Here is a 25,557-nt window from a genome sequence, read left to right as displayed (position 1 = left end):
TCACCAGCAGGACTATATTGTGAGCCAACACGTTTTGTGTAATCTTTTTCTAAAAGCTTTAAATAAAGAAAGAAAATTGATTGAATGGATTATCTGTCGGTGGAGTGCGAAGTAACTTACACCTTTGAGTATACTAGTTGCCTCAGCTGATATATATACAGGAAACCATGGAATTTCATTGCAAATAGACCAGAAGAGCTCATCTTCATCACAACCACTAAATGGAGATTGTCCAATTAGCATTTCATATAAAAGTACACCGAATGACCACCAATCAACGTTTTGATTATACTTTTCGCCCTATAAGAAGTTATAATTTTTTATATGCGAAAATTTCTCATAGATGCAAAGTTTTTCTACCTTTATGATTTCAGGCGCCATGTAATCTGGTGTACCGCAAAAACTGTCCGCCGTTTTGTCCAGATATATTTGCAATTTACACATACCAAAGTCTGCAATACGTACATGACCTTCGTAGTCTAACAGCACATTGTCTAATTTGAGATCTCTGTGGATTACACAAAGAAGTTTTATTAGAATTAAATTAATATACATATTTTTATAAATTTATACTTGCCTGTATATGATACCTTTCTTGTGTAAGAACTTTAGACCTGAAATAATCTCGGCACCATAAAATCTTGCACGTTCTTCCGAAAAACGACCACTTTCTTGTATGTGGAACATGAGATCACCGCCATTTAAATATTCCATCACAAAAAATAAGTGACTCTTAAAAGATTTAAAAATTTTTATAAATTTATATTCAAAATTGTTGTTAATAGTTAAATATTAATTTTTGAATACACAAAAATGTAACTATGAGATGATTTACAGCTTAGAATGGCACTTGACGACTAAACATTTTTTCGCTAAATTTATTTAACGAGTATGACACTTTATATAAAATTATTCATTATAAAATTTATATCTTATAAACATTTATTTTATAGGTCAAGCCTTCTGTATGTATTAAGATATATATGATTTTAGAAAAAGATATATTTATTGCAGGAAAATGCATTTACTAATTTATGAATTGGTATCTGACGGAAAGGTGAAATTTATTCTTAAATATATAGCTATTTAAATTTTTCTATAATTTGATACCTAATCTCACTACTTGATCGATTGGCTTATTATTAAAGAATAAAACATTTAGATTTGAAATTTGAAAACATATTAGATAGGTTCTCTCATCTTATTCAAGCCAATTTACTAAAACTTATAATTTATACCAATTAAAAAAAACGGTAGAGTTTGAACATAGTTTAGACTATGTTCAGGACTATCAAATTTCAGTCGTGGTCTCGCGTGTTAACATACAAAGCCAACTTATATTAAATTCACATTATTCGGATTTCGATTTCTTTCAATTTTTGGTGTTTATTCGCAAATTACAATTGCACTTGCTGTGCTATTATTTGAGTTGTTTAAAACTAACACATAAACCACAGCTATATGAATGAACTTAACTATGATAAATTGTGGTTTTTTCAAATTTTATCAATACTGGTTGTAGAATTACGAGGGCGCTTTGATAAGTTAGTGACTTTTTGAATTTTCCGCGCAGTTACTCCAAATGCAACAGTGCTGCCGTCAGCTGTAATCTACCAGTAGGCAACTTTTTAATTTTGAGCAAGCTACGTCGTTCAGTTGGTGTTTGATAGCCGTTCAAAGTAGACAACCACGTGAATTTTTACGAAAATGGAAAAAAGTGAATTTCGTGTGCTGATTAAGTCACGATGGCCAAAATCCACGAATTGGGATACGAACTGCTACCCCATCCAGCATATTCTCTAGATTTAGCTCTCTGTGACTATTTTCTGTTTCCAAACCTAAAGATATGGCTGGGCGGTAAGAGATTTGAGTCGGATGAAGAAGTCATTACCGAAACAAACGCGTATTTTGAGACCTTTGAGAAAACCTATTATTTGGAGGGAATAAGAATATTAGAAAAACGCTGGACTAAATGTATCGAGCTAAAAGGTGATTATGTGGAAAAATAAAATGTTTATTTGCCGAAAAAATTTATTTTATTCAAAAAGTCACTGACTTATCAAACCGCGCTCGTACTTGATTTAAATCAATTGCGTTCAGCAAATATTTTGAGTTTGTCATTTAGTCGAATTCAGGGTCTCTTAAGCCGGGCAGTTTAGGCAATTACATTCTGTTCCATTTTTCTTATTTTAATTTTAAATTAAATTCCAGTTTTCTTCTTTTTAGATTTAGAAGATTTAGAAGAATTTGACAGATTGAGATCTTGATCGAATCCAGATTTACCAATCCAAAACACTATAAAAAGATACTTATTAAAGTTTTATAGATTGATAAAGTAATTTTATAAGTTAAAATAAGTTTAACCTTCGAAGGTTAAACTTAGAAGCCTAAGTTTAAGGCTATTCCCGTAGTTCCCGTAGCTAAACTGTTACCGATCTATAGAAGGTAGTATAATGGGCCATTATTTGAGTTCAAGTGGACTCTTTGGAAACAAGGCTGCCATTCCAACCTACCTAGAAGGTTGTAATACATTTGCTCACATTTGAGGGCAAAGAAAATTTGTTTTGCAAAAAAATCCCCGAAAAGTTTACGCAGCTTTGGAATAAGTGTACCACTCTGGAAGGAAAGTTATTTGAAAAATGGAGTCGCACGTCAATAAAAATTGTTTTTTTTTTGCTGGATTGGAGGGTTGTTCAGTATTAAGTTATAAGTTCAAATTATTAGTATATTAACACTTAAAGAAGATTTTCAACAACAATTTATATTTCAACCGTTTCTGAAATGCATATAAATAATTTTATTAATAATAGGTAAGTCTCAGTTTGGATTGATTAGTTTGTGTATCAGATTTGGAATATAAATTACCAGATTTATTAATTCCAACACATCTTCCAAAGCAGTTCAGTTTAAATATGTATGAAATTTTTGATCTTGTCTTGATTTAAAAAAATAAGTACCTAAACAAAATTTGTAATTAAACATATATACGGACTGACAAGTGCTAAAAGCTTACAATAAATTAAAATAAATTAATTAATAATTATGTAGTATTAAAATAAATTTATGCATGTGATAACGTTTTCAGTTTTCTATATCATAATTAATTAACAATAATTAATTCTCATAGATATGAAAATATAAAAAATTCCTATTAACAAAATTTTTGGTTAAATTTTAAAAATTTCAATGAGAAAACTAGACCAAGGAGCAAAATATATAAACAAAACAATAAGTTTTATCTTAAATTAACGAATAGTAGATAAAACAATACAAATGCGTAATCATGAACCAATTTTGTTTTGAACACCTTCCACAGAAATAGTTTTTCGGAAGTTATTTTAAAATAAAAAAAAAATGCAGTGATTTTTAGTAGCAGAAACAGTCTTCGCGTTTGTGGTCACCGATTCTGTTCTCATTGATAAGCAATTTGTACTAAGAGACATAGTTCCTCCTGTATAAATGTAGTACAAATTTCTGTGCCCTGATCTATAAAGTGGCCATCGAACTTTACGTGTTAGCATTCACAGTCGGTGGTCGAATTACTAGTACATACGAGTCTCCGTTAATTTTAGAATTTTACCTTTGAATTTATCTTTTATTTAATTTTGTTAATGTTTTAAAGGCGCGTATTTACTTATTGTTAGTTCTTATAGTCTAACAGGTGTTAAAGAAATAATTGATTCTACATAGTACCATATATCATCGTTGAATTAAATTAAATATTCATCGAATAAGGACTTTCTAAAAATATTAAATGTCTTATTATTATACTTTCTATAATAGATTCAACCAATAAAGACAATAAATATGTAGGGAACCATTAAAAAAAATGGTTTCTGAAAATGTGGATGGTAGGCCGTCACAGCATTTTATCAATTTCAATAGAATTATTTGGTATAAGAAATTATTTATTATTTATTATTCATTCAAAGAAATTCGTACAGCACTTACAAATAAATTATAGAATTTTATTTAAATTCTAAATTGACAATAGTATATTTGTTGTGTATGTGTTTTTTTTTTGTATAATAGGACATCAATATATCTCTAGCATTAGCATTGGCCAGATTCTTACTTTTATAAATGCCTCTGGCTGGTTGTAACTTGACCTTCTCTCTACTATCTCCTATTACGAGGTTTTGTGGATTCAAAACGGCTTTTTTAGCTAATTGAAGAGGACGCGTTCCTCCCTCTATCACAACTAACTAAATAACTGGGACATAAATAATTATGTTTATACGGAATCACGGCTGAAGTGGGTTATAGATTTTACAAACTTAGCTATTGTGTTACTTTACAAAAAACTGTTTGAATAGAAAATAGGACTTTCAGAGTCTGCAGTTAGATGGCATCGTCTATGTATAATTCCATTTAGAAGTTCACTATTTAAATTAATTTTGATTATTTTTTTTTCTATTTACAAAAACAATCTAAAAGAAATATGTTATTATGTCTGCCATTTCTGTACATTGTAAAACTCATACTCGTTGTCTTTAAAGTGTAGTCTATTTTTAACTATGAATAATTTTAAATTAAAATAATTAAACAAATCGTACTTTTATAGCTATTTAAAAGTTAACTACACTTGCGCCACGAGTAACAATTAGCAATGAAAATATTTAAAACAAATATATATATATAAAAAAAAAACAAAATTATATACAATATAAATTTAAGTACAAATACATTAATTTATCTTTAAATAAAAACAAATAAATAATATAATATATAATAAAGTTGAAAGCCAACAGTCGCTAGAGAACAAATAAATAAATCACTCCGCAAAATAGATACCAAATTGAATCTTATGAATCCTAAAGAAAATGTTATTTCAACATCTAAGACCGCAATTAGCAAGCATTTTCTGAGATATTTTTAAAATTTTTAAATTTGTTTAAAATTATTTGTTGCGAAATTTTCATATTTTGCAATTGCTATTAATTGCATTATGATTTCAGATAAGCATGAGCGTTTTTTTCAAATACGGACTTCGAAATATGAAATTACAATAATTAAATATTTGAAATATTTTGTATTTTGCACTTACCTCAGTTTGAAATGTACAAAACAGGTGACACAAATACGGATGCTTCGTACCCAAGGCCAGAACTTTACGCTCTATTAGTGTCGAGTCCACATCATCATCTTCAAGGACGACGTCTTTTTTAAGACATTTCACCGCATAATAATATGTCGTATCACGTAATTCAGCCAAAAGCACCTGAATGGATTAGGAATAAATTATTTAGCGGATTCATTTTTGGCAAAAACAATATGCATCATTAAATAAATCATTAATAAAAAATAATTACTTTAACATAAAAATTATGTTTCTAAATGGGGTATATAATTAGACAATCCAATAAGTAGTATTATTCACCGCGATTCTTATACCATCTTACTCAGTTTCTTTAAATACCATTATATTTTTTTAAAATAAATAATAATTTTGAATACATTATATTCATTTTTTTGAACAATTATAGTATAATAATCCTCAGTCAGTATATAAAACTCATTCGGTCTTATTATTTGAAAGTAATTCAAATAAAATATTCCAATATATCATATTTACCTAAAGATTTTAGTCTACGCAAAAACGTATATTAATAAAATATTTAATTAGTTTTTTTTAAAGCTCAGTTAATTCTAACTCTACCATTTACAGATCCTGAAATATGGCCATTAAAAAATTAGTCTAAAAGACAAATTCTTAAAACTCTTCAAACTTCGTTTGTAAATCTAGTACACTTCACTTCTGTGTTTATTTCTAAAGATAAGGTTAATTAATTATTAAAGCCTATATTTCCGGAATGCGAGAAGAACAAAGGGGAAAAACTTATACTATATTAGTAAATATAGTAAATCTTGTATTATTAAAATATTGACTGATCTTATGTTTTCAATTTTGTGTACTCTTGATGATGGCTTGGCATCCCAAAGAATAAACATGTTGTGAAGTTTTTAAGTCGTTTTACGAATAGTCAACATAATTAGTCGATTATATTGATCGCACTGTGTATAAATTTTCAACTGAGTACTCATTTTGGTAAATTAGTTCCTCATTACTGATTCAAAAAATAATTACTGATTCAAAAAATAATTACTGATTCAAAACAAACTTCCTATATATATTATACACCATTTGCGTATGGGTCATTCTTTTACAAATGGAAAATATTTTAACAAAAATTGACCTTATCACCATTGATAAGGTCAAGTTTTGATGCAGTATTGAATGCAGTATTTGATGTGGTGGTTTTAACCAACCATATTTCTTGAAATATGATGAAAATGCAAGTGTTACTATCAATAGTAGTCAATGGTACCAAATGCCATGATTTAAGGAAACCATCGTTTTATTCAAGTATTAAGTTTAAACATAAATGGACTGTACTTGAACTTAATAGTGTACTTAGATAGGCCAGCATCGATTTCAGCTAGCATCGGGCACACAGGTATTTCGTGAGATATGCTTTCAAATGAAAAGTAGGGGAAATTTAGAGTTCCAGATTTCAGTTTCTTAGACGTACTTGTGGTTACACTTTACCAATAAAAAAAATGTTGTTGTAAAAATATTCTTCATTTGGTTAAACTTAGAGACGTTGTGGAGAGCATATTGCTTTTATTTTTTTGCAGAATACAATAATGATCTACCGTTTAACTTTTAGTAGGCACAGAAGACTTACTATTGTAATGGCATTAATGCAAAATTTATACTTAATGAAAAAAGCAAATTAGGTAGGTAGATTATACCGGTGGTCCCAAAGGATCCACTTAGGCTTATAAGCCTCTTGTGTTACCGTATAGTTAAAAACTCAAGGGTTAGAATCAATAAGTACCTTTGGAAAAGCTTATAATGCGATTCCGGGGGAGGGCTTGCAGTTCAGCATGTGCTGGGCAGAAACAGATCAAAAAACGGTGTTCCTTAGATATTTTATTTATAAAAAAAACTTAATTGATAATTTTATTTATATTGGAAATTGTTAAATTTTTAATAATACAGCTATTTCATTTTAAAATGCATTTACTTTGAGAAGTAATTCCTTGATCCAAGAAATGAAAATATCGTTCTTATTGAATATTAATCGATATACGAGGAGCAAAGAAAGTCAATTTTGGAAAAAAATATTTTATAAATATGAATCGTTTTCTTGTAATCGAACTCTGAAGTGACCTGCCTTTTGATTTTGTTCGACAAAAACGCTCAAATTTGTTAGGATGCGTAAGTATTAATAAATAAATTTGTGTGTGTTTTTTTTAAAGAAGTTATAGATGTCTTAAAAATATATTTAAATATTGTTTATGAGCTGAGGATAGATTAAGGGCTTTTTTTATTGAAGCTCTTTTTTAATTTTTTTTCACACTCTCAATAAATACCGAAAACGTAGTTCCAACCGATTTTCTTTTGGTTCTTTGGCTAAGCATTAATCTTCGGAAACGTCTGTACATAGCTTTGATATTTTCAATTACTTCAATTACTTTCAATTATTTTCAATTACTTAATTGTTTTAATTAAGGATTTGGAATTAAAATTTTACTTATTGGTTTAGTGGTGGGTAGTGTTTCTAACTCACCTTGCCAAAGCTACCTTTACCAAGAACAGCCAGAAAATGAAAATCTTCCACAGTATAATTCTTGAATCTTGGTATAACTGTTGCGGGTGCAGTGAATCGGCCAGACTTTTGAAACTGTGAATATGTATATGATGTTTCTATAAAATACCAAAAAAAAAAATACAAATAAAAACTGTGTACTTTTGATATAATAACAATTAAATTTTTGCATTCAAAGTGACCATTTCTTTCTAATAAACACCTGAAAGTATCGTATTATATAAATAAATATTTAAATAAACGCAATAACTATAAATAATATATTATATATAGTATATAATATGTACATAAAACTTTAATTTGAAACATTAAGATTTTATTATATTTTTACACAATTAATATTGGTGTGAATTAAAATATTGTTTCAGTTGAACTTATGACTATTTTAGAAAAATATGCTCTAAAATAAATAAATATTTTAAGGAAAGTGTAATACTTTTTTTTGGTTGGTTGTTATAATAAATCCTTAAGTATTATTTACCTAATAGTATTGTACCTTTAAATTGAAATGCGAGGGACTGAAAAAAATCATTTTAAGTGAAACCTTTTAAGGCCAGTTCATCTAGCTTTTAACTACATATACCTATTAGCAATGATTTTTATTCCAACTGTCCATGTAGCTGTTTTGTATGTATCTAAATATCGTTTAACAGTGAATTGTGCACAAATGATATTCAAGTGAATTTTTGTAGTATTATACTATGTTCAGACAGCCAAATTTCGTGTAAATGAAATTAAATTAAATTCGAACGTGTTCATACTTCCTTTTCAAGGTCCATATTTGGATCCAAGCCCACATTGAAAATGCATTGATCAAATTTGAAATTTTGGATTGATTCTTACTGTAAGCATTTTATAATTTAAAATTTTTAATTAAAAAAAAAGCATTTACTTATAATCATAATCAGTTTTCTATCATAATCAGCTTGACTTTGGAGTTTTTTATTAGTGCTTTGTAAGGATATTAATAATATTATTGGAAGCAAGTTCCTATTTAAAACAACAGAGAATATGTAAAGTTGGCTATAGACACAATATAAGTTTTATGTATCCTTGATTTGTAGTTCATATTACCGGAAGAATAAAAACATTTCTATATAGATGATATGATTCGTTATTGTTAGATCTCAAGTTTATGCAATTGCAATTTTTGTCTAATACCTAAAGAAAGCAGGACCTGGATTAAAACTTGTTTTGAAAAAATTAAATTTATTTATTATTAGTTACATTCAAATAGTTATATATAAATAGTTATATATAAAAAGTTATATTGTTATATTCAAATGGGTTTGTATTAAACGAAAATATTAAAACACATTAAATTAAAGTTAAGTGTGCACTTTCTGATTTGGCTCGATGTAGTCCATCTAGATCTGATGTAAAATCATTTTGAAACTGATTTAAAATAAAATGGAAATTAATTTATAAAAATTATAAAAAATTAATAGCTGTTAAATTGGTTTGTTATATGAAAAGCTTATTAGACCTACAAATGTGAAAAGATATATGTTTTATAATAATAACTTAACTCAAATATATATATATATATATAATTTTGCAAGTAATAGGTTCACATATATTAGTCAATTAAATAGGTTTTAATATAAAATATCATACCATCGTGGTCATCAGTTGCTTCGATTTTGTATGCAGGATTCGAACTTGGTGGTGTACTAGGAGAATCTCTAGCTTCTCGAGCACCTGTACATATTTTTATTGTTATAAGAATTAGTGCGCATAAATAAATTTCAATTTGTAAATAAAAAATTTATTGTCAATATCACAGACATTTTCAAAAACATTTCCATTGGAAAAATATATCTATAATATATAGTATATTGTTGAACTTGTTTATTTATAACATTTGCTAAATGCATGAATGCTTGTACTTGTGGAATGAATATATCAATTTAAAAGATAAATAAAATTTATTTTTGGGTAAAAAATATTGATCACGTGGTGGTGCCATCAGTCAAGCAATCAGTTATTTTCCTGTCAATAGTCTGATTATTTTTGTCTACATTTTTATAAATAAAATTCTAAGAAATTGAAAGTAATAAGACAAGGTTTCCTTTGAAAAATATTTTGATCTAATATTTTAAAAAATTTTTTGGCACATTTTTCATTAAGATCACTTTTTTATAAAAAATATATAAAAATTTAAATATTAAATGACCTTTAATGTTGATTTTCAAAATCTAATTTTATTCAAAATCCTAATTTTATTAATATTAACTATTTACAAAACTATTAAACGTTGAGATTTATTTTATTAGTAATTTGCTTTGCTATATTTGTATGTTTGTATATAAATATACTATACTCTGCCTCAAAACTATTTACTTATTTTTAAGATGTAAAAGAAAATTACTTATAAAAGCAATTTGCAGATCTAGAGAAAATTTCTTATTTATCTAATTTAAATATTATTTTGTTTGTTTTAGATAAACAAATTGAATTCCCTCGGGTACATCTGTATATCTCTACATTAGTACATATATGAAAACATTCTGTAAGTTTTGTTGAAAATTAAAAAATTAAAAAATTGAAAAATTTAAAAATTGAATTGAAATAAAATGGAAAAGATAAAAATAATAAACAAAACCCCTAAAAAATAGGAAATCGAATTGGAAAATGCATGTGATATGATGTTGTGGTGTTGTGATGGTGTGATGTTCAAGTTCCCAATTGCGCCGTTTGAATTCACGCGAAAAAGAACGTTTGTACTTGTAAATCAGATCTTCAGTTATATACGTTATAGATGTTCTTTTTTAATCGAATTCGTTGCGTGTATCTGTTTATCAACTTTTTGAAATCATATATTATTTTTACCTCTCTTCACGTAAGCCAAAGCTTCGACGATTAGTTTCTGATTAACGCCGCATAAATTGGCCGTCAAACGCTCGCATTTCTTGTGACAATTAACGTCACACTCTGCTCGAGTCGAAGAGGAATTTGGCGATGATGAGGACGATGGGGACGATGGAGACGAGGTGAAGAGCAGAGCACATCATCGTATCAATGATAAAAATAAGTTTTGGCAAAATAAAAATATATAAAAATATGTATATAAATTAAAACTTATTTGTTAATACACAATTTATTTAAATAGCATTTGTTTGATTTCAAAAATTATTAATTTAATTTAAAAAATATTCATTTGATACACGTCTTTATGTTCATAAAAAGTATATATCACATTTGTCTTGGACATATTTGAATGATATTTTATTTTTTATTAAATTTTTAAGAATTATTTTTTTTAATTACACAAATAACTAATTTTATTGTGTTTAATGCCAAAAAAAAATTAATTAAGACACACGTATATAATTTTTTGTATATTTAAAAGTAATAAATTCAATAAAATTATTTTTATTTACATTAAATCTATAATTTATATCAAGCTAAATGTCACTAGATAGTCAAATAAAATTAAAATTAGTTTTATGATTTTTAAATTTAATAGCTTTTGAAAGTTATTATTGATATTCACGGTCTCTCAAGAATATCAGTTTGCATGGAAATAATGAAATTTATAGCTGATAAATTGAAAGAAACGTATTCACAATGAAGAAACGAATTGCCGATGAAAATAATTTTACCTCTTGAGAAGTAAAGAACTCTACTTCCTAACGATAGAGTGACATTATCACTTTATTGCTAAAGTGATAATATCAAGAAAACTCACACTTTACTCATTCTAATAGCAACAACGATGTTGGCGTTATAATAAAGAAGAATAAAGTAGAAAAAAATGCTAAATTTTATAGTTATAGTTAAAAATCTAGTAAATATTTGAATAGCAACACAATATCTAGAATTATTCTAAATTATTTTTGGAACCACTCAAAACAACGTTATCTAGTCACAACGATACAATCATGAATTGGAATTTTTATTTGATCATCCTAATATAATCACAGTTATTAAAACAAATAAGTTCAGATGAGAAGGGCACATCATAAGAGCAGAACAAAATTACACCCCAAAACGCATCATGATTGGACAGTATGCAGGAAGTAGAAGCAGAGATTGTCTAAAACTAAGATAGATAGAGGTAGTTGATCAGGAACCAGAAGTTTTAGATTTGAGATGTTGGAGAGTGAAAACGAGAGTTCGAGTCGAATGGAGACGTATACTACATCAAGCAAAAACTCGTAAAGGGTTATCTAGCCAATGATGATGATGATTCTCAACCATTATTTAAGCTAAACTGAAACTTTCTTTATTCAATGATAGTAATATTATAGTTAATGCTAGGTCCGCAGACAGAAATAATTTTCAGAGAGAGTGATTTTATATAAAATATTAAACTGTCATATATGTCATACATGATGGGACATGTATGTATTTATATATAGTACTTCAGTATATAAGCATATATATGTACTTCAGGGTGAGGACTTGAAGTTATTTCTTCCGTTTGGCTATATCCTGCTAACTGAGCTATAGAGCAAATAAGTTAAAACTTTTTATTTTAATTAAAAAAATAATTAATCTCTTTAATTTAAAATAGCAGTAAAGTTGTCACACAGTGTGCAATTGGAATGCATATTTAACTTATGCATTAAGCTATTTCATTTTGGAATAGTTGAACTATTTGCATCTAAGATTCTTAGTGGTTGTACATTGTGATACCAATAATAGATTAAAGTAGTTATCAAGATTATCACTCTAACTTAGTTGTTAAGTTATAGACTAACTACTTATTATAAATATTGACTATTGTTATTAACAGCTGATTTAGAAGATGATATGAGAATAATATATAATCGCACAAATTAAGTTTTAAACTATCAATACGTAATCCCTGTATTTAATACTGACTTTTACTTGATTCTAGAACATGTAAAAATATCGCAAGTTTATGCTTAAGTATTTTTTTAAATATTTTTTTTAGCCAATCAAATAAATAATACTTCTTTGTCGAATTAGTTTGAATTTGTTATTATTTTAAAATTAAGAAATAAAAATAATTAAACTAATAACTAATTTTGATGTAAAATAAATAGTATATATATATAAAGAATGCGTATATTCTTATATATATAATTGTATTTAGTTAATAAAAAATTATTCTGCTAACAGTAAAAAACGACTTTATTTCAAAAATATTTTTATTTATCAAAATAATACAATTATATTATAATAATTATATTATTTTCTGTCATTTTTTGCTTCGAACTATTGCTGTTTTCTCGTAAAAATACATGACATTGTCCTTGAAAATCGAACTCCGCTACTTTTACAGGACGCAGGTCGTGCATTGAGTTCTTACCAATAAAATAAGTTAGAGATCAGAAAAAATAATACTTTAAGATTTATATAAAGACTTTATGGTGTATGCATAAAATTTTTTTTGTGTTATTAATTCAATGAATCACGTAGTCTATGTAATGATAGGTGAGGCACAACACTTCTCTTCCTTTGGACTATTTACGGTACCATAATTGCAAATAACTAGAAGAGATTTACAATAATTTTTGTGATAAATATAACTAAAAATGACCTTATAACACCATTTATTACCCTATAATCTTTAACCTACCCTATATCCTTTAATCTCCCTAAAGTATAACTCCTTTTTGTTTGGTAGAATTTTGACCTATTAAATTAAGGATTTATAATTTAAATTTATGAATTTAATTATAAATTCATGCTGTAATTAAAAACAAATATTATTTAGTATTTTTTTGCAAATGCTATGATTGCAAATCAATTAATTAAATCTTTTTGTCTTTTCTGATGTCTGAATATCGTTTATTAAGAGATAACTAACGCTTTTTGAAAGTTACAGATGATTTATATATTCAATGTACATTTACATATATTACATAAACCTATTTTTACCAGATATTTTATATGAATCTTACCAGATATAGTCAATCCAATTCGCTTAATGTTGATATGATATATTTGTATTTATACGAATAATAAAGTCACTGTCTAAACTATAATACGATTATTAAAACCGGAGATAATAGATTGCCGACAATAAGCTAGATAAATAGATTAGCAAATCAATCTCATTATATTAAATCGGTTAATACTTGTATTCTCCTTTACTGCGTTTAATATATCTAGTTGTATTTGATAAACATGCGACATCGTGAACCTTGTTAAGTTCTTAAAAGTTTTCTATAGTTATTTAATATGATTTATGTAGAAATACTTAATTTAACTTGTATTTCAATACAATAAATCCGTATAAATTTATGGATTATATGTTCGCAATTACCTCTGAAATAACTCTAAATTTTCTGATCTGCAGAATTAAATACATTTTTCATGCAAAATCTCTACAAAAGCATATCAATCATTTATATATTATATAAATATTATACTCTTATACATTATATAAATGCAAAATCAAGGAAGTGAAATGAAATTCTTGATTCAAATTCTTGATTTTTACACACTTGAGATGTGTTTAACCCCCACAAAAAATGAACTAATTAATGACAAATGACGCGCAAATTAAACCTGGGTTAAGAAAACCATTCCTTCTTAAGTGGGTTCTTTACATGCTGGACTCCCGGTACTTTTTGAGCTTTTTACGAGCTTTGTGGACTCGTAAAGTTCTATTATTTTTGTCTGTAATAGTGCACGAGCAAAGCAAAATGATTGTGTTTGCGAGAAGTGAAGGATATAGTTCAATTTTCATCGTTCAAATGGAATAAATATTTGACTGATTTGCTAACTTTTCCAAACAAATCTAATGTACTATATTTTACGTGGGATGCATTACGTATTGGAAATTAGAAGAACCTTAAGTAGAGCGTACCACACAATGGTTGAGGAATATTTCTTATAAATTTTAATTTATAACAATAATATTATTAAATGTATCAATTATTAATTTAATTTAAATTAATGTAGTCATAATTACTTACTACTTGGCAATTAATTTATTTCTATCGATTTTAAATCTTTCTATGAGTTGTTATTTTATTTTTAGGTATTGTTTAAATTTTATCTAAAATGATAATCAATCTCATAAATGACTTTGGCTCTTGACGCAAGTATTAAATTTAAAAAATGTTAAATAATTTTTATATATAAATTTTAATGTGATTACTTTCATTTATTTTCAAAAGTTTGATCTTTGTTTTGCGTATTTATTCAAAAATATATATATATTTTGGCTATTTTCGTCAACTTAGAAGGGTGTTCATTTTGATCTTATATAAATATAAAACGATGCATAAATATGTTTATAATTATTTATTTTTAAATAAAAATAAACAATGTCTGGGATAAAATTGTCTAGTCTTGTGATAAAGAAAACGTAACTTTTAACTATAATTCTGACACAAAAGTTCTTAAAGTTATTATTTTACAACTTTTTCAATTAAATTTTATTGAGGTGTGCTTTATCGTATTATAAATGTATATAAAAAAATTCCTTCAAATATTTCAAAAAATATGTAAATATTATTAATCATACTAACATTATTTTTGATATGACTAATACTAACTAACTAAAATAATTTTTAGCTGAATTATTATTTTATTAAAGATTGATAGAGGGAAGCGAAAAAATAATGTTATAATATTTTACTTAGAAGGTCCCATTAGGACGTTGCGACCAAACATTGCCGTATTTATATTAATTAATACAATATAACCACTGAATTTATTTATTTAATTTATTTATTGTTTTCACTGCTTTGTCATTAGCAATTAAGTAGACTCTGAAAGGTTGTTGGATTGTATTGGATCAATGAGCTTAGATCGTTAAATATTGTATAAAGATGTAGTTTATATAACTAGTATGATTAGGGAATTGTCTTCTACGTTTGTGTTTCTTTAATACGAGACACATAATATAGTTATATACGTGTATACATATTTACGGTATGAGTTTAAGAGAAAAATAGAAAATTTATAGAAGCAACAAGCCATGATATGAACATGAGGTTTCAAACGGATATAACCGTTTCGCAACACAATATTAGCAATCTTTCATTGATCCCTTAGTATAATGGGGTCATCTATTTGTTTGGTTAATTTGTTCGGTAAGCAGTAAAAGTATTGTTTCTTCTCGAACCGTCTCAGATGATGGGTGCATCCATATTGAGTTAACACTAATTTTCGAAGTAATGTATGTTTAACTATTAACAGTTTGAAGTTCATAATCTTCTACTTTTGTATTGCTTTGTTTTGGGATATATAATAGAATTTTATTTACGGCAAGACTTTAAGAGAAACCTGAATTTATAAGAAACAACAAGCTGTGCTAAAAGCGTGTACTTTTATATGGATGTCTCCGTCTTGTAACACAATACCAGCAATCTTTCATTGATCCCTTAGTATAATAGAGTCAACGATTAGTTGATTTCTTCAGTAACTAGTAAGAATGTTTAGTGCAACTAGTGAGTTGATATGTATTAGAATACTAACAATTGAAGTTTATTAAAGTGTCTTTTATTGTCAAACTCGATATTTTAAGGTAAAGGATTAAAGGAAAAAATGGCTGTTTTAAGACAATTTTTTTCAGAAAATATTATTTATGTTAACATGTTTAAAATATTTTTTTTAGGTTTCGCGTATAACACTTCTAAGATATAATTTTTGTTATCATTTTTTAATTTATTTGTGTTAAAAAATATATCTATATCATTTTTGGTTTACTTGGAATAATTAAAAAAAATAAAATAAAATATAATATTCAAGAAGTATTAAATAGAAAAAATGGAATGAAAGAATTCTTTACACAATATGCGAATATTCGAATCTGAGGTCTTGTAAGTGGGACATTTTCAACGATTAGTTTAATTACTTTAGTAAATTATATGAGTATTTTACTAATTACTTATTACTTTATTTTATTTAATTACCTTAGTAAATGATATGAGTATTTTATACTTATATGTTCTTTTTAATTAAATAGATGAGGTTTACAATATCATTTTAAAATTTTGTTCAAATTAAAAATTAATGAGGGTCTGAAATTTAGGTAATGATTTTTGATTTTTATTTTAATTTAATTTAAGATGTTATGATGTTGTATCATCTACATTTTGCTTTAATAAACAAGAGATGTGGGACTTCTTCATATATCTTCAACCGTAGTAAGTTCTGGGGGACTTTTTAGTCTAGTTAAATAATTGATATGTTTTGACTGACCCCATTGCTTGACCAATTACTGCGTTCCAATTAATCAGTACATAAACGGATTCATCATACCTTAAAAAAATCAAAGTTCGGTTGGCAATAAGAGACTTCGTTGATGTTATTGACATTTCCATTCATTTTAATAGAAGTTTTGTCGGCCATTGCATCCAAAAAGTTAAAAATATATTAAAAAGTAAAAATACATTATATATTATATTCAATAGTCCATTCTGGTGCCTATTCGTTAAATCTTTAACTATTGTAAATAATAAATAAGTAGTCAATGACAGAATTTTATAGCTCGTCAAACTGAATAATCGCTGAACTGGGTATATCTTATAACAGGTGTTTTTTTAGCCTCATCAGAATTATTGATATCGATATTAATAACTATACTAATCGTTTGCGTTACATTTTTGCTGATTGGGTTGATTTGAAATGGCTTAGTCATGTCGGGAGAATGGATGAAGACGCTCCGGCGAAAAAGGTGTTTGAAGCAGTAGTTGGCGGAAGAAGACGTAGAGGTAGACCGTGTCTCCGGTGGAGTGATCAAGTTGAGGGAGCACGAACTGGACTTGATATACGAGACTGGAGAAGGCGCGCAGGCGGCAGAGGCGCCCGGGGAGACATGCTGCGTCAGGCCGAAACTCGCTAACGGGTTGTTATGGTTTATTTGAAACTGGTCGAAGAAGAGCCTTATTGAAAAATTGTGTTTAGTGATAAAACACATTTCTGATTAAATGGCTATGTCAATAAGCAAAATTGTCATATATGGAGCGAAGATAATCCTCAAGCCGTTAACGAATCACTGTTACATCACCAAACCTTATTTCTTTTAAAATGAGGAAGGAGCTGCCGTTACGTGAATAGTAAGTGCTATCGAGCCATGCTGACTAAATTTTTGTTTCCAAAAAATATTCATTTAAATATCGGTGACATTTGGATCTAACTTGTTGACGCAATTTGTCATACAGCGTGCTTAACAAACGATTTTGTGTGAAATCAATTTGACAACAACTTTTATATCAGAAATAGTCCTGTTAACTGGCCCATCATTATTGCAGTTTAACGCCTCTCGATTACTTCTTATGGGGCTATGTAAGTTATTTGTTTATGCCGACAAACCAGCAAACCAGCGACTCTTGAAGCTTTATAAGCTGAGTTCATGCCACCATTGACGTCATACGACATTTATTGCAAAAAATAGTCAAATATTGTACTTGTTGAATGGATGATCTAACTCGTATGCCGGAAGTTATATAATATAAATATTATATAAATACAAATGCCATGAAATTACCTACCCGATTATAATAAAAAAATTTTATTCAAAAAATATTTGTGGAATGTTTTTGCAATTTGAAAAATATTCTCATTTCAAGTTCTCATGCAGCGAAAAAAACCAATATTAGATGACCCGATATTAGACGACTACTGTATAATGAAAAACGTAAGAAGCGAAGGAGATGAGAAGGAGAATTTTTTCAGAACTACATATATAAAATTATTTAAAATAAAGGAATCTGTATTATCTTTTAATATATTCTTAAAAATGTCTCTACATATATATATAGCAATATATAGTTTGTTTTTAATCAATAAATCTCCTCAATTTCAAAGGATTATTGATTATAAATATTTTATAAATACTGACAAAATTGAAAATAATCGATGAACAGTAATAAGTCATACAATCAATTTTTTGCTATAATGTTTCTTAGTTTAAACATTCGAATATTTTGAAAATATCCGCTTTGGCAACAATTTTTACTTGCACAATGTAAAGTACAGAACTGCATTGCAGTTCGATATAAATAAATCGAAGGACCTTGATATTTGCATTATCAATTAGCGTGCGATGAGTCGACTAATTGCGATCAAGTGTGTTGAAATCAATTAAAAAAGATTTATAATTAAGCGGCATAAACTTTTGAAAGGCATGCAAAAGACTCAATATTGGATGTTTCAATAAATTTGCATTCTGCTCTATATTTCAAGAAGTTCAATGACTTCTGGAACATACACGTACATATAAAATCGAATATGAAATCCATGTGTTGCTGAATTTTATTTAAACATTTTTAGAAATGCCATAAAATTGTCATTTATAATCGTAAAGTTTGTGGCACGCGCAATTTGTTTCACATACGCGGCGTTGTCCATTAAAAATTTTTGTAGTGAGTATTGTGCGATGCTGTTTTTATAGATCTATCTATAAAATTTATAAGTATTTGCACTTATAAAAACAATTCTTCAAGCAAGTGTTGTAAGATAATTTAAAAATATTTATCGGATTCATACCGCAGCGAGCAGAAAATAAACACCTTACACAAATTGAAATATTATGTATAAAAATAATGTGCATTCACACAAGAAAGTAGCATGCGATATTTTTATAGCATGCTTCAAAATAATTTTGTACTCGAACAATGTCAAGAATTATTGCATGCAATCAGTTTTTTGTGCAAAAAATTTATCTGAAAAATATGTTTCTGCTTATTACTTTCTGCCGCAGATTTTTGGCTTTAATCCATAAACTTATTTATTTGACACGGTCAATAAATGTATGTATGTGCAATATTCATTGTTTTTACTTGAATTATTCGATTTAATTGGAATATTTCAATTAAAGAGCAGAAATCGTACGATTTATTATGCATCCTTGCAATTAAAAGTTGAATTCTCAAAAACACCAAAGATGATTTTATAATTTCTTCAATTCGTTATTATTTTCTTTTTATTTTATTATATTGATAATTTTTTTATTTCAATTTTTCTATTCGTGGCAATTTTAAATGTCGTCCGAAACGTTTCTATACAGTTTGTGTATATATCTATTATAGCTCTAGTGCTTTATCCGTATCTTTGATGATTCTCGTGCGCGGATCGGATCGCTCAATAAAATTGGCAAATTTTTAAATGTGTGGGCAATATTGTTTGGGTTTTGCTAAAACGTAAGCATTTTGTACATTAATCTGTTTCTTATAGTTTCGGTATATTAAATGTTTCAGATGTATTATTATATATTTTTTTTTATATATTTTACGTTCATATGTGCTGTTTGTAAACAAAAACATTAAATATGCCATGTGTACTTTAGTATTAAATATTGTCATGAAATTGTTGTCAAATTAATCTTTCAGGGACCGTAATCTATATATCCGCAAACATTATCTTACGTATATACTATACTATGCACTATCAACTGTCGATTTAATTGCTTTAAGATCTAGTATAATACAATACTTCCAACCACTTTTCAAACACAACAACCTTAACGCGAAGAACAGAAAGCTGATCTATAGCCAGATAATTATACCAGCACTGTTTTAAGGGTGTATCGCGTACAGCAAAGCTGCCGACTGTACTATCCAAAAGCTACAAGTTGCTCAAAGTCAGGCTCTCTGAAGATTCTTTAAAGTGCCATGGTACATCCACACCAATGACATGCTAAGAGACCTTAGAATAGATTCGGTCAAAAAGTACATAAGGGGCAGAGCGCTAAAGCTATATGCGAACACCGATAAGCTGCCCTACTTAGCAATATCTAGTATCAGACTGTTCACTAACCGCACTGGGCGGTACGCAGATCTTAGATTAGTTATTGAATAATCACGAAATTTATGAGGAACACGCAAATTAGTCAGTGCGATAGGTGGGACTCTGCAGAAACACCCCAGCTATATATATTACTAATTACATATTACTTATAAATATTTATAACTATGGTAATTTAACTTAACTCATCATGGAATTTTTTTCTCAAAATGTGTAAATATAGTCTATATTTTATAGCCGACTCTTAAGCAACTTTGTGGTGTTCGTAGTTGTAGTATTCGTTGTGGTCACTTATTAAGACTATTAATATTTATTTTATTTTAAATAATAATTTCCTGATATTATTATGATATATTTGTTCTAATTTGTTCACATACTTAATATTAAAAAATATTTAGTTCTCTTTAATTTTCTGAGATTTTTAAATCGCCACTAACGGGTTAACATTAAATTTTTTTGCGTTAATATACACACGAGTTTTATGTACACAAATTTGTTAATTTATATATTTTTGAAATAGCAAAACAGAGTATTTAATTTTATAGCATTTTTTTTGCAATATAGTATATGTTTTGTATAAAATAATATCTATACTAATTAAAACTTGTTGAAATTTTTATTGTATAATAAAGAATTATAGCAAAAAATGGTCACTGTTTCGTCTCCGTGAATGAATTTCAAAACTTACCTAACATCTTTTTGGGGCTTGAAGGCGCAGTACCACCTTCAAAGCCAGAATCATTACTGCAGGTGCTCATGCGGATGATTGCAGAATTTTCTTTTGATGTATTGCTTCCGCTATCACCTGTCAGTGATGTCATACCGGAAGGATTTAAATCATCCTCATACTCTTCGGATGTGGTGCACTCTTCACTATCTTCGGTTTCATCGGTGGAGCCACTTTCATCACTATCATCACTATCATCGTCCGGATAGACAATTTTTTCGCGTTTCCACAACGGACGCGGTGTGGCAACAAGCGGATAACGTGGTGCTTCATCTTTCACGTAACACTTATTTGTGGGATCGATTTTTATTTTTTTCTGCGGATCGAAACGCGCTTTTTCTTCTTTTTCCTTTTTTCGACGTTGTCTTAGTTTCTTTTTCATGCTTTCACTTAAATTTTCACAACCGTCCGCACTGGAATAATCGAATGAACTGTCGTCGTCGCTATTTCCCGCGGATGAAGGTATATAATCCTCTAGATCGGCGTCGACGTCGTGTAAACACTGTGCCAAATTCGATACTGTTGCGAACTTTGATAAATTGTTGCTGGCGCAAGTGTTGCCGTTGTTGCTGCTGTTGGTGGTGTTGCCTTTGCTGCTCTTGTCAGTCTCATTGATAGCGACAGCAGCTGTTGTAGCCGCCGTTGTCGTGATCGTGATCGTAGTCGTGGTCGTAGTAGTAGTCGTAGCCTCAGTCAGCGTTTGTTTTGTTGGTATTGTGGTTGCTGAAGTCTTTGTTTTCTTCTTGGGCGATATTGTAGTAATTGCCTTCGCTGTACTGGCACTTGTTGTCGGGTTTGTTGTGGTTTTCGTCGGTGACGCAGTTTTGTTTTTCGTTGGTGACGTGGTGATTTTCGCTGGTGCAACCGAAATGAAGTGATCGGCATTTATTGCTGCCGTGGGTGATGTTTTGACATTGGCAGCTGTTGTAGGTGATTTCTTAATTATTTTACCGGCAACTTTTGCCTTTGTTGCTGGTATTTTCGATTTATCACTCGAATTTTGGGTATCAATGGATTTCAGTTGTTGTTTCGATTCTGCTGATTTATTCGTTTTCGTTTCCTGTTGTTTTGTTGCAATAGATTTATTTCCTTCTGTTGTTGTACATGAGTTACTGCTGGTTGTGCTTGTATCTTTTGCTGCTGTCGTTACTGCTGCAGTTGTTGTTTTCGTTGCTGTCGTTGCTGTCGTTGTTGTTGCCAATTTTGCATTTTTGGCTAAAGTATTTGCATTATTAACAGCCGTTTTCTCTCTGATATTTTCTGTTGTGAATTTGTTTTGTGGTTCAGGTGACTTGGCTACTTGCCCGATGTTTATTTTCGGTCCCGACGATGTTGTAGACAATTCAATTGTTTCAGCTTCTGTTGGTTGTGTGTTTGTTGTCGTTACTTTCTGTTTATCAATTTTGTTAGTCGGCTTTTCGGACACGGCCTGTGCTACGGGTTTGGTAGGTGTGTTTTCCGGTTTTGTGTCTTCCTTCGACTCTTTTTGTTTAACCAATTTTGAAGCTGGAACTTCTGAGCTATTATCTTTTGTTTTGTCCTCAGTAGGTTGTTTCTGACTTGTTTCAATTGGCTGTGAACTAAATTTGAACTGTTCACTATCGTTTGAAGTTTTGCTTTCTGTTTCTTTAGGAGTTTCTTCAAGTGTTTCAAAATTCTGCCAATGGTTGTCATATAAATTTTTCTTACGATTAGTCATATAAAGTGTTTCCCGTGAACCAATTTGAGACCAAAAGTCTTCACCACTTTCAGATTTTTGTATACCCTTCCTAATTGGTTTCGGAGTAGCCACTTTCGGTTCATTTTCATCAACATGTAGAGATTGTGATTTTTCCAAAATACTTGCAGAAGACTTTGCAGTTGATTCTACTGCAGAATCAAGAGATTTGGTTGGTTTTAAATTAGTGGGCTTTGTAGATGTAACAGCTGTTGTTTCTTTTCCTTGTGCTGGCTTTTTTAAAGTAGTTATATTCAAAGTCTTTGCATTACTTAAAGCTAAGTTAACCTCTTCCGCGTTTACTGATAGTGGCTTTTTCAAATCTCTTAGATCGGCATTTGTAGTTTTTGCTATTGACACATCAGCAGCAGTCGGTGCTTCCAAAACTGTTGGTATGGCTTTTGTTGCAGAAGTAGTTGTTTCCATAACTTTTGTAATTTCAATTCTTGCTTGCCTTCCTTTTGTTGGCTCCTTCAACTTGGTTACGTTCAAAGCCTTTGCAGGGCTTATTGTAGGGTTTTGGTCGTCTACAATTAACGATTGTGATTTTTCTAGAACCTTTTTTGTTTGTGAAGTGTCCTTTTTGTTTAAGTTGGCATCTAAGGAAATCGAAGACGTCAGTATAGCTTTTGTTGCTTTCACATCTTGCTTCACTTGCTTTGAGTCAACTTCATCAAGTTTTGTCTCAACTTTAGTTTTCATATTTGTTTCTTTTAATGATGGAAGAACTTGTTGTTTGCTATCTTCTCTTAATTGACTTTTCTTTTCTTTAGGGCTTTCTATAGAAACTTCTTCTTTTATTATATTTTTGCTTAAAGGTAAACTTTTAAGAGTAACCGATTTTACTTCCTCTTCTTCATTTTGTTTAACTGTTTTTGTATCAAATGTAAATATTTCCGCTTCACAATTTGAGGGTTTAGCTTTTTTGATGAGAGGTGAAGTCTTGGCCTTTGGTAAGGATTGTAAAAATCCCTCTGGTAAACTAATCTCTTTATTATTTGAAATTTTTTTAACGCTCTTTCTTTTTGGTAATTTAAATATTTTGTGTATTTCATGATGTTCCTCTACAGCATCCACGTTAAATGTAAACTTCGGTGTTGGGTTTGGGTTCTTGTTCGAGGGTGTGTTGATGTCTTCTTCTTGCTCTTGTGAAATGGGAGCCAATGGAGAATTTTCAATTTCGACAATAGCTGTTATCTTGTGTTTTATTTTTTTGCTCTTTTTCGATTTGCGTTTATTACCCGATTGTCGATGTGACGCTGTCTCATCATTTAAATGTTCTTGACTATCTTGTCTTTGTAAGTGAATCAACTGAAAGCTGCCTGAGGCTGATTTCTGTAATTGATTTATAATTTCTTGTTCTTGTTCCAGTATTATAGAAGCACGTCTTCTCAGTTCACCTGCATTAAGATCATCATCAATTTTATCTGAGGATATGTCTTCACATATATCGTGAAAAGTAGGACATTTTGGTATGCTTAATCGACGTATACTATTATCTATGGGATCGACTTCCACAATCATTTCATTAATAACATCTTGCAGTTCAGCATCAATACGCTTGTGGGCTAAGTCAAGTGGCTCATTCGGTTTTGCTTCCTGTATTAAATACCTCTCACGCATAAGTTCACCTGGAGATTTTTTGATAGGATAGGTAGGAATTGCTGCTAAATCATCTGCGAGTTTTTGACGCCAACTTAATTTTTCTTCGTTAGTGTCGCTTGTCTCTTTAAGCTTCTTTTCCTTGAGCTCCGGAGTATGTTCCTTAGAGTTTTTCGGAGTTCTTTTTGCTGCACGATCTCTGCTTCGTGAGCGTATTGTCGATAAACGTACAACTGCTCGATCACGTTTGATGGTAGAACGCGCTGGACGTTGTTCCTCTGCCAGTACTGCATTTGAGTTATTTGTACTTTCTACACTCTGTTTATTATTCTCTGAGTTAATAGTTGATTTTATCGCTTCTTCTCTTTTGTGCGCCTCCTCTTTCTCCTTATGCTTGTCATACCGTGAGTAGGACACATCAATATCAGCAGTGTTGATCTGTATTGGTCGTGGAGGTATATATTTTGACGTTAGACTGGTTGTTGTTGTGGGTTTGTAGTCAGTAAACTTTGGCGATTGTATGCGTGTCAGTGGCAAGAGGGTTGTGTGACGAGGGTTGCTCATCAATGTAGATGTCTCTGTTATGGTTGATAGTTTTGGCTGATATCGCGATGAGAGATTATGTGAAGTATAACTAGAAGTACGTGGCGGTGTTAAAGGCACAATATAGCTACCGCTATAATTTCGATTAAAAGTGGAGGTATAAGGTCCATAAGCACCACTTCCATGTGAGCTCGTTGAACTTGTATAATGACCAGGAGTATAATACGGCGAAAAGAGTTGACTACTGCCGCCGCTGTAGTAAAAATTGGAGTCAGAATAGAGAGGCATTTTCAGAAATTTTTTTCTTTTGATTTGTTTTTATATTTATAATATGTGCTCTATATATTATGGTTGTTATTGTTGTATCAATTACTTAAAAAGCACTTAAGAATTTGTACTAATCTACTGATATATTTATAGGTGTTTCTCACAGTTTTTACGGATTTTTTTTATTTCTTTTAATAAATAAAAAGTGTTTGTATTTGCAGTATAACAAATTGTTTTAAAAATAGTGCAAATATTCACTTGCAAATACTTTTAGGTTTTATTTTTAAGTTGATTTTATTTTTGTATTTTATAATATTTTGAGCGAATTTTGAATTCGTTTTTAGATAAAAATGTTCACTACAAATTGAAGCTTTGTAAAATTTGTTTTTATTTTATTCAATTTTTAT

General features: G+C 29.3%; 1 protein-coding gene across 1 annotated transcript in view; it reads right to left on the bottom strand.

The window, feature by feature from the left end:
- The window catches only part of LOC119666300 (nucleoprotein TPR-like), a 25,666-nt gene extending 166 nt beyond the window's left edge, over positions 1-25,500 (bottom strand). Inside the window, exons 1-7 of the mRNA XM_038075582.1 lie at positions 20,983-25,500; positions 7,578-7,714; positions 5,048-5,221; positions 578-732; positions 361-508; positions 121-300; positions 5-56 (exon numbers count right to left, since the gene is read on the bottom strand). Coding sequence (XP_037931510.1) covers positions 5-56; positions 121-300; positions 361-508; positions 578-732; positions 5,048-5,221; positions 7,578-7,714; positions 20,983-25,171 — 5,035 coding nt within the window. The 5' untranslated portion in view covers positions 25,172-25,500. The remainder of the gene's footprint in view (positions 1-4; positions 57-120; positions 301-360; positions 509-577; positions 733-5,047; positions 5,222-7,577; positions 7,715-20,982) is intronic.
- Between the last annotated feature and the right edge of the window lie 57 nt (positions 25,501-25,557).

Source organism: Teleopsis dalmanni, chromosome 1 (assembly GCF_002237135.1).
Source record: "Teleopsis dalmanni isolate 2A chromosome 1, ASM223713v2, whole genome shotgun sequence".
NCBI classification, from domain to species: domain Eukaryota; kingdom Metazoa; phylum Arthropoda; class Insecta; order Diptera; family Diopsidae; genus Teleopsis; species Teleopsis dalmanni.
The sequence above is the reverse complement of the archived record's forward strand: the minus strand, read 5'-3'. Positions and strand labels throughout refer to the sequence as shown.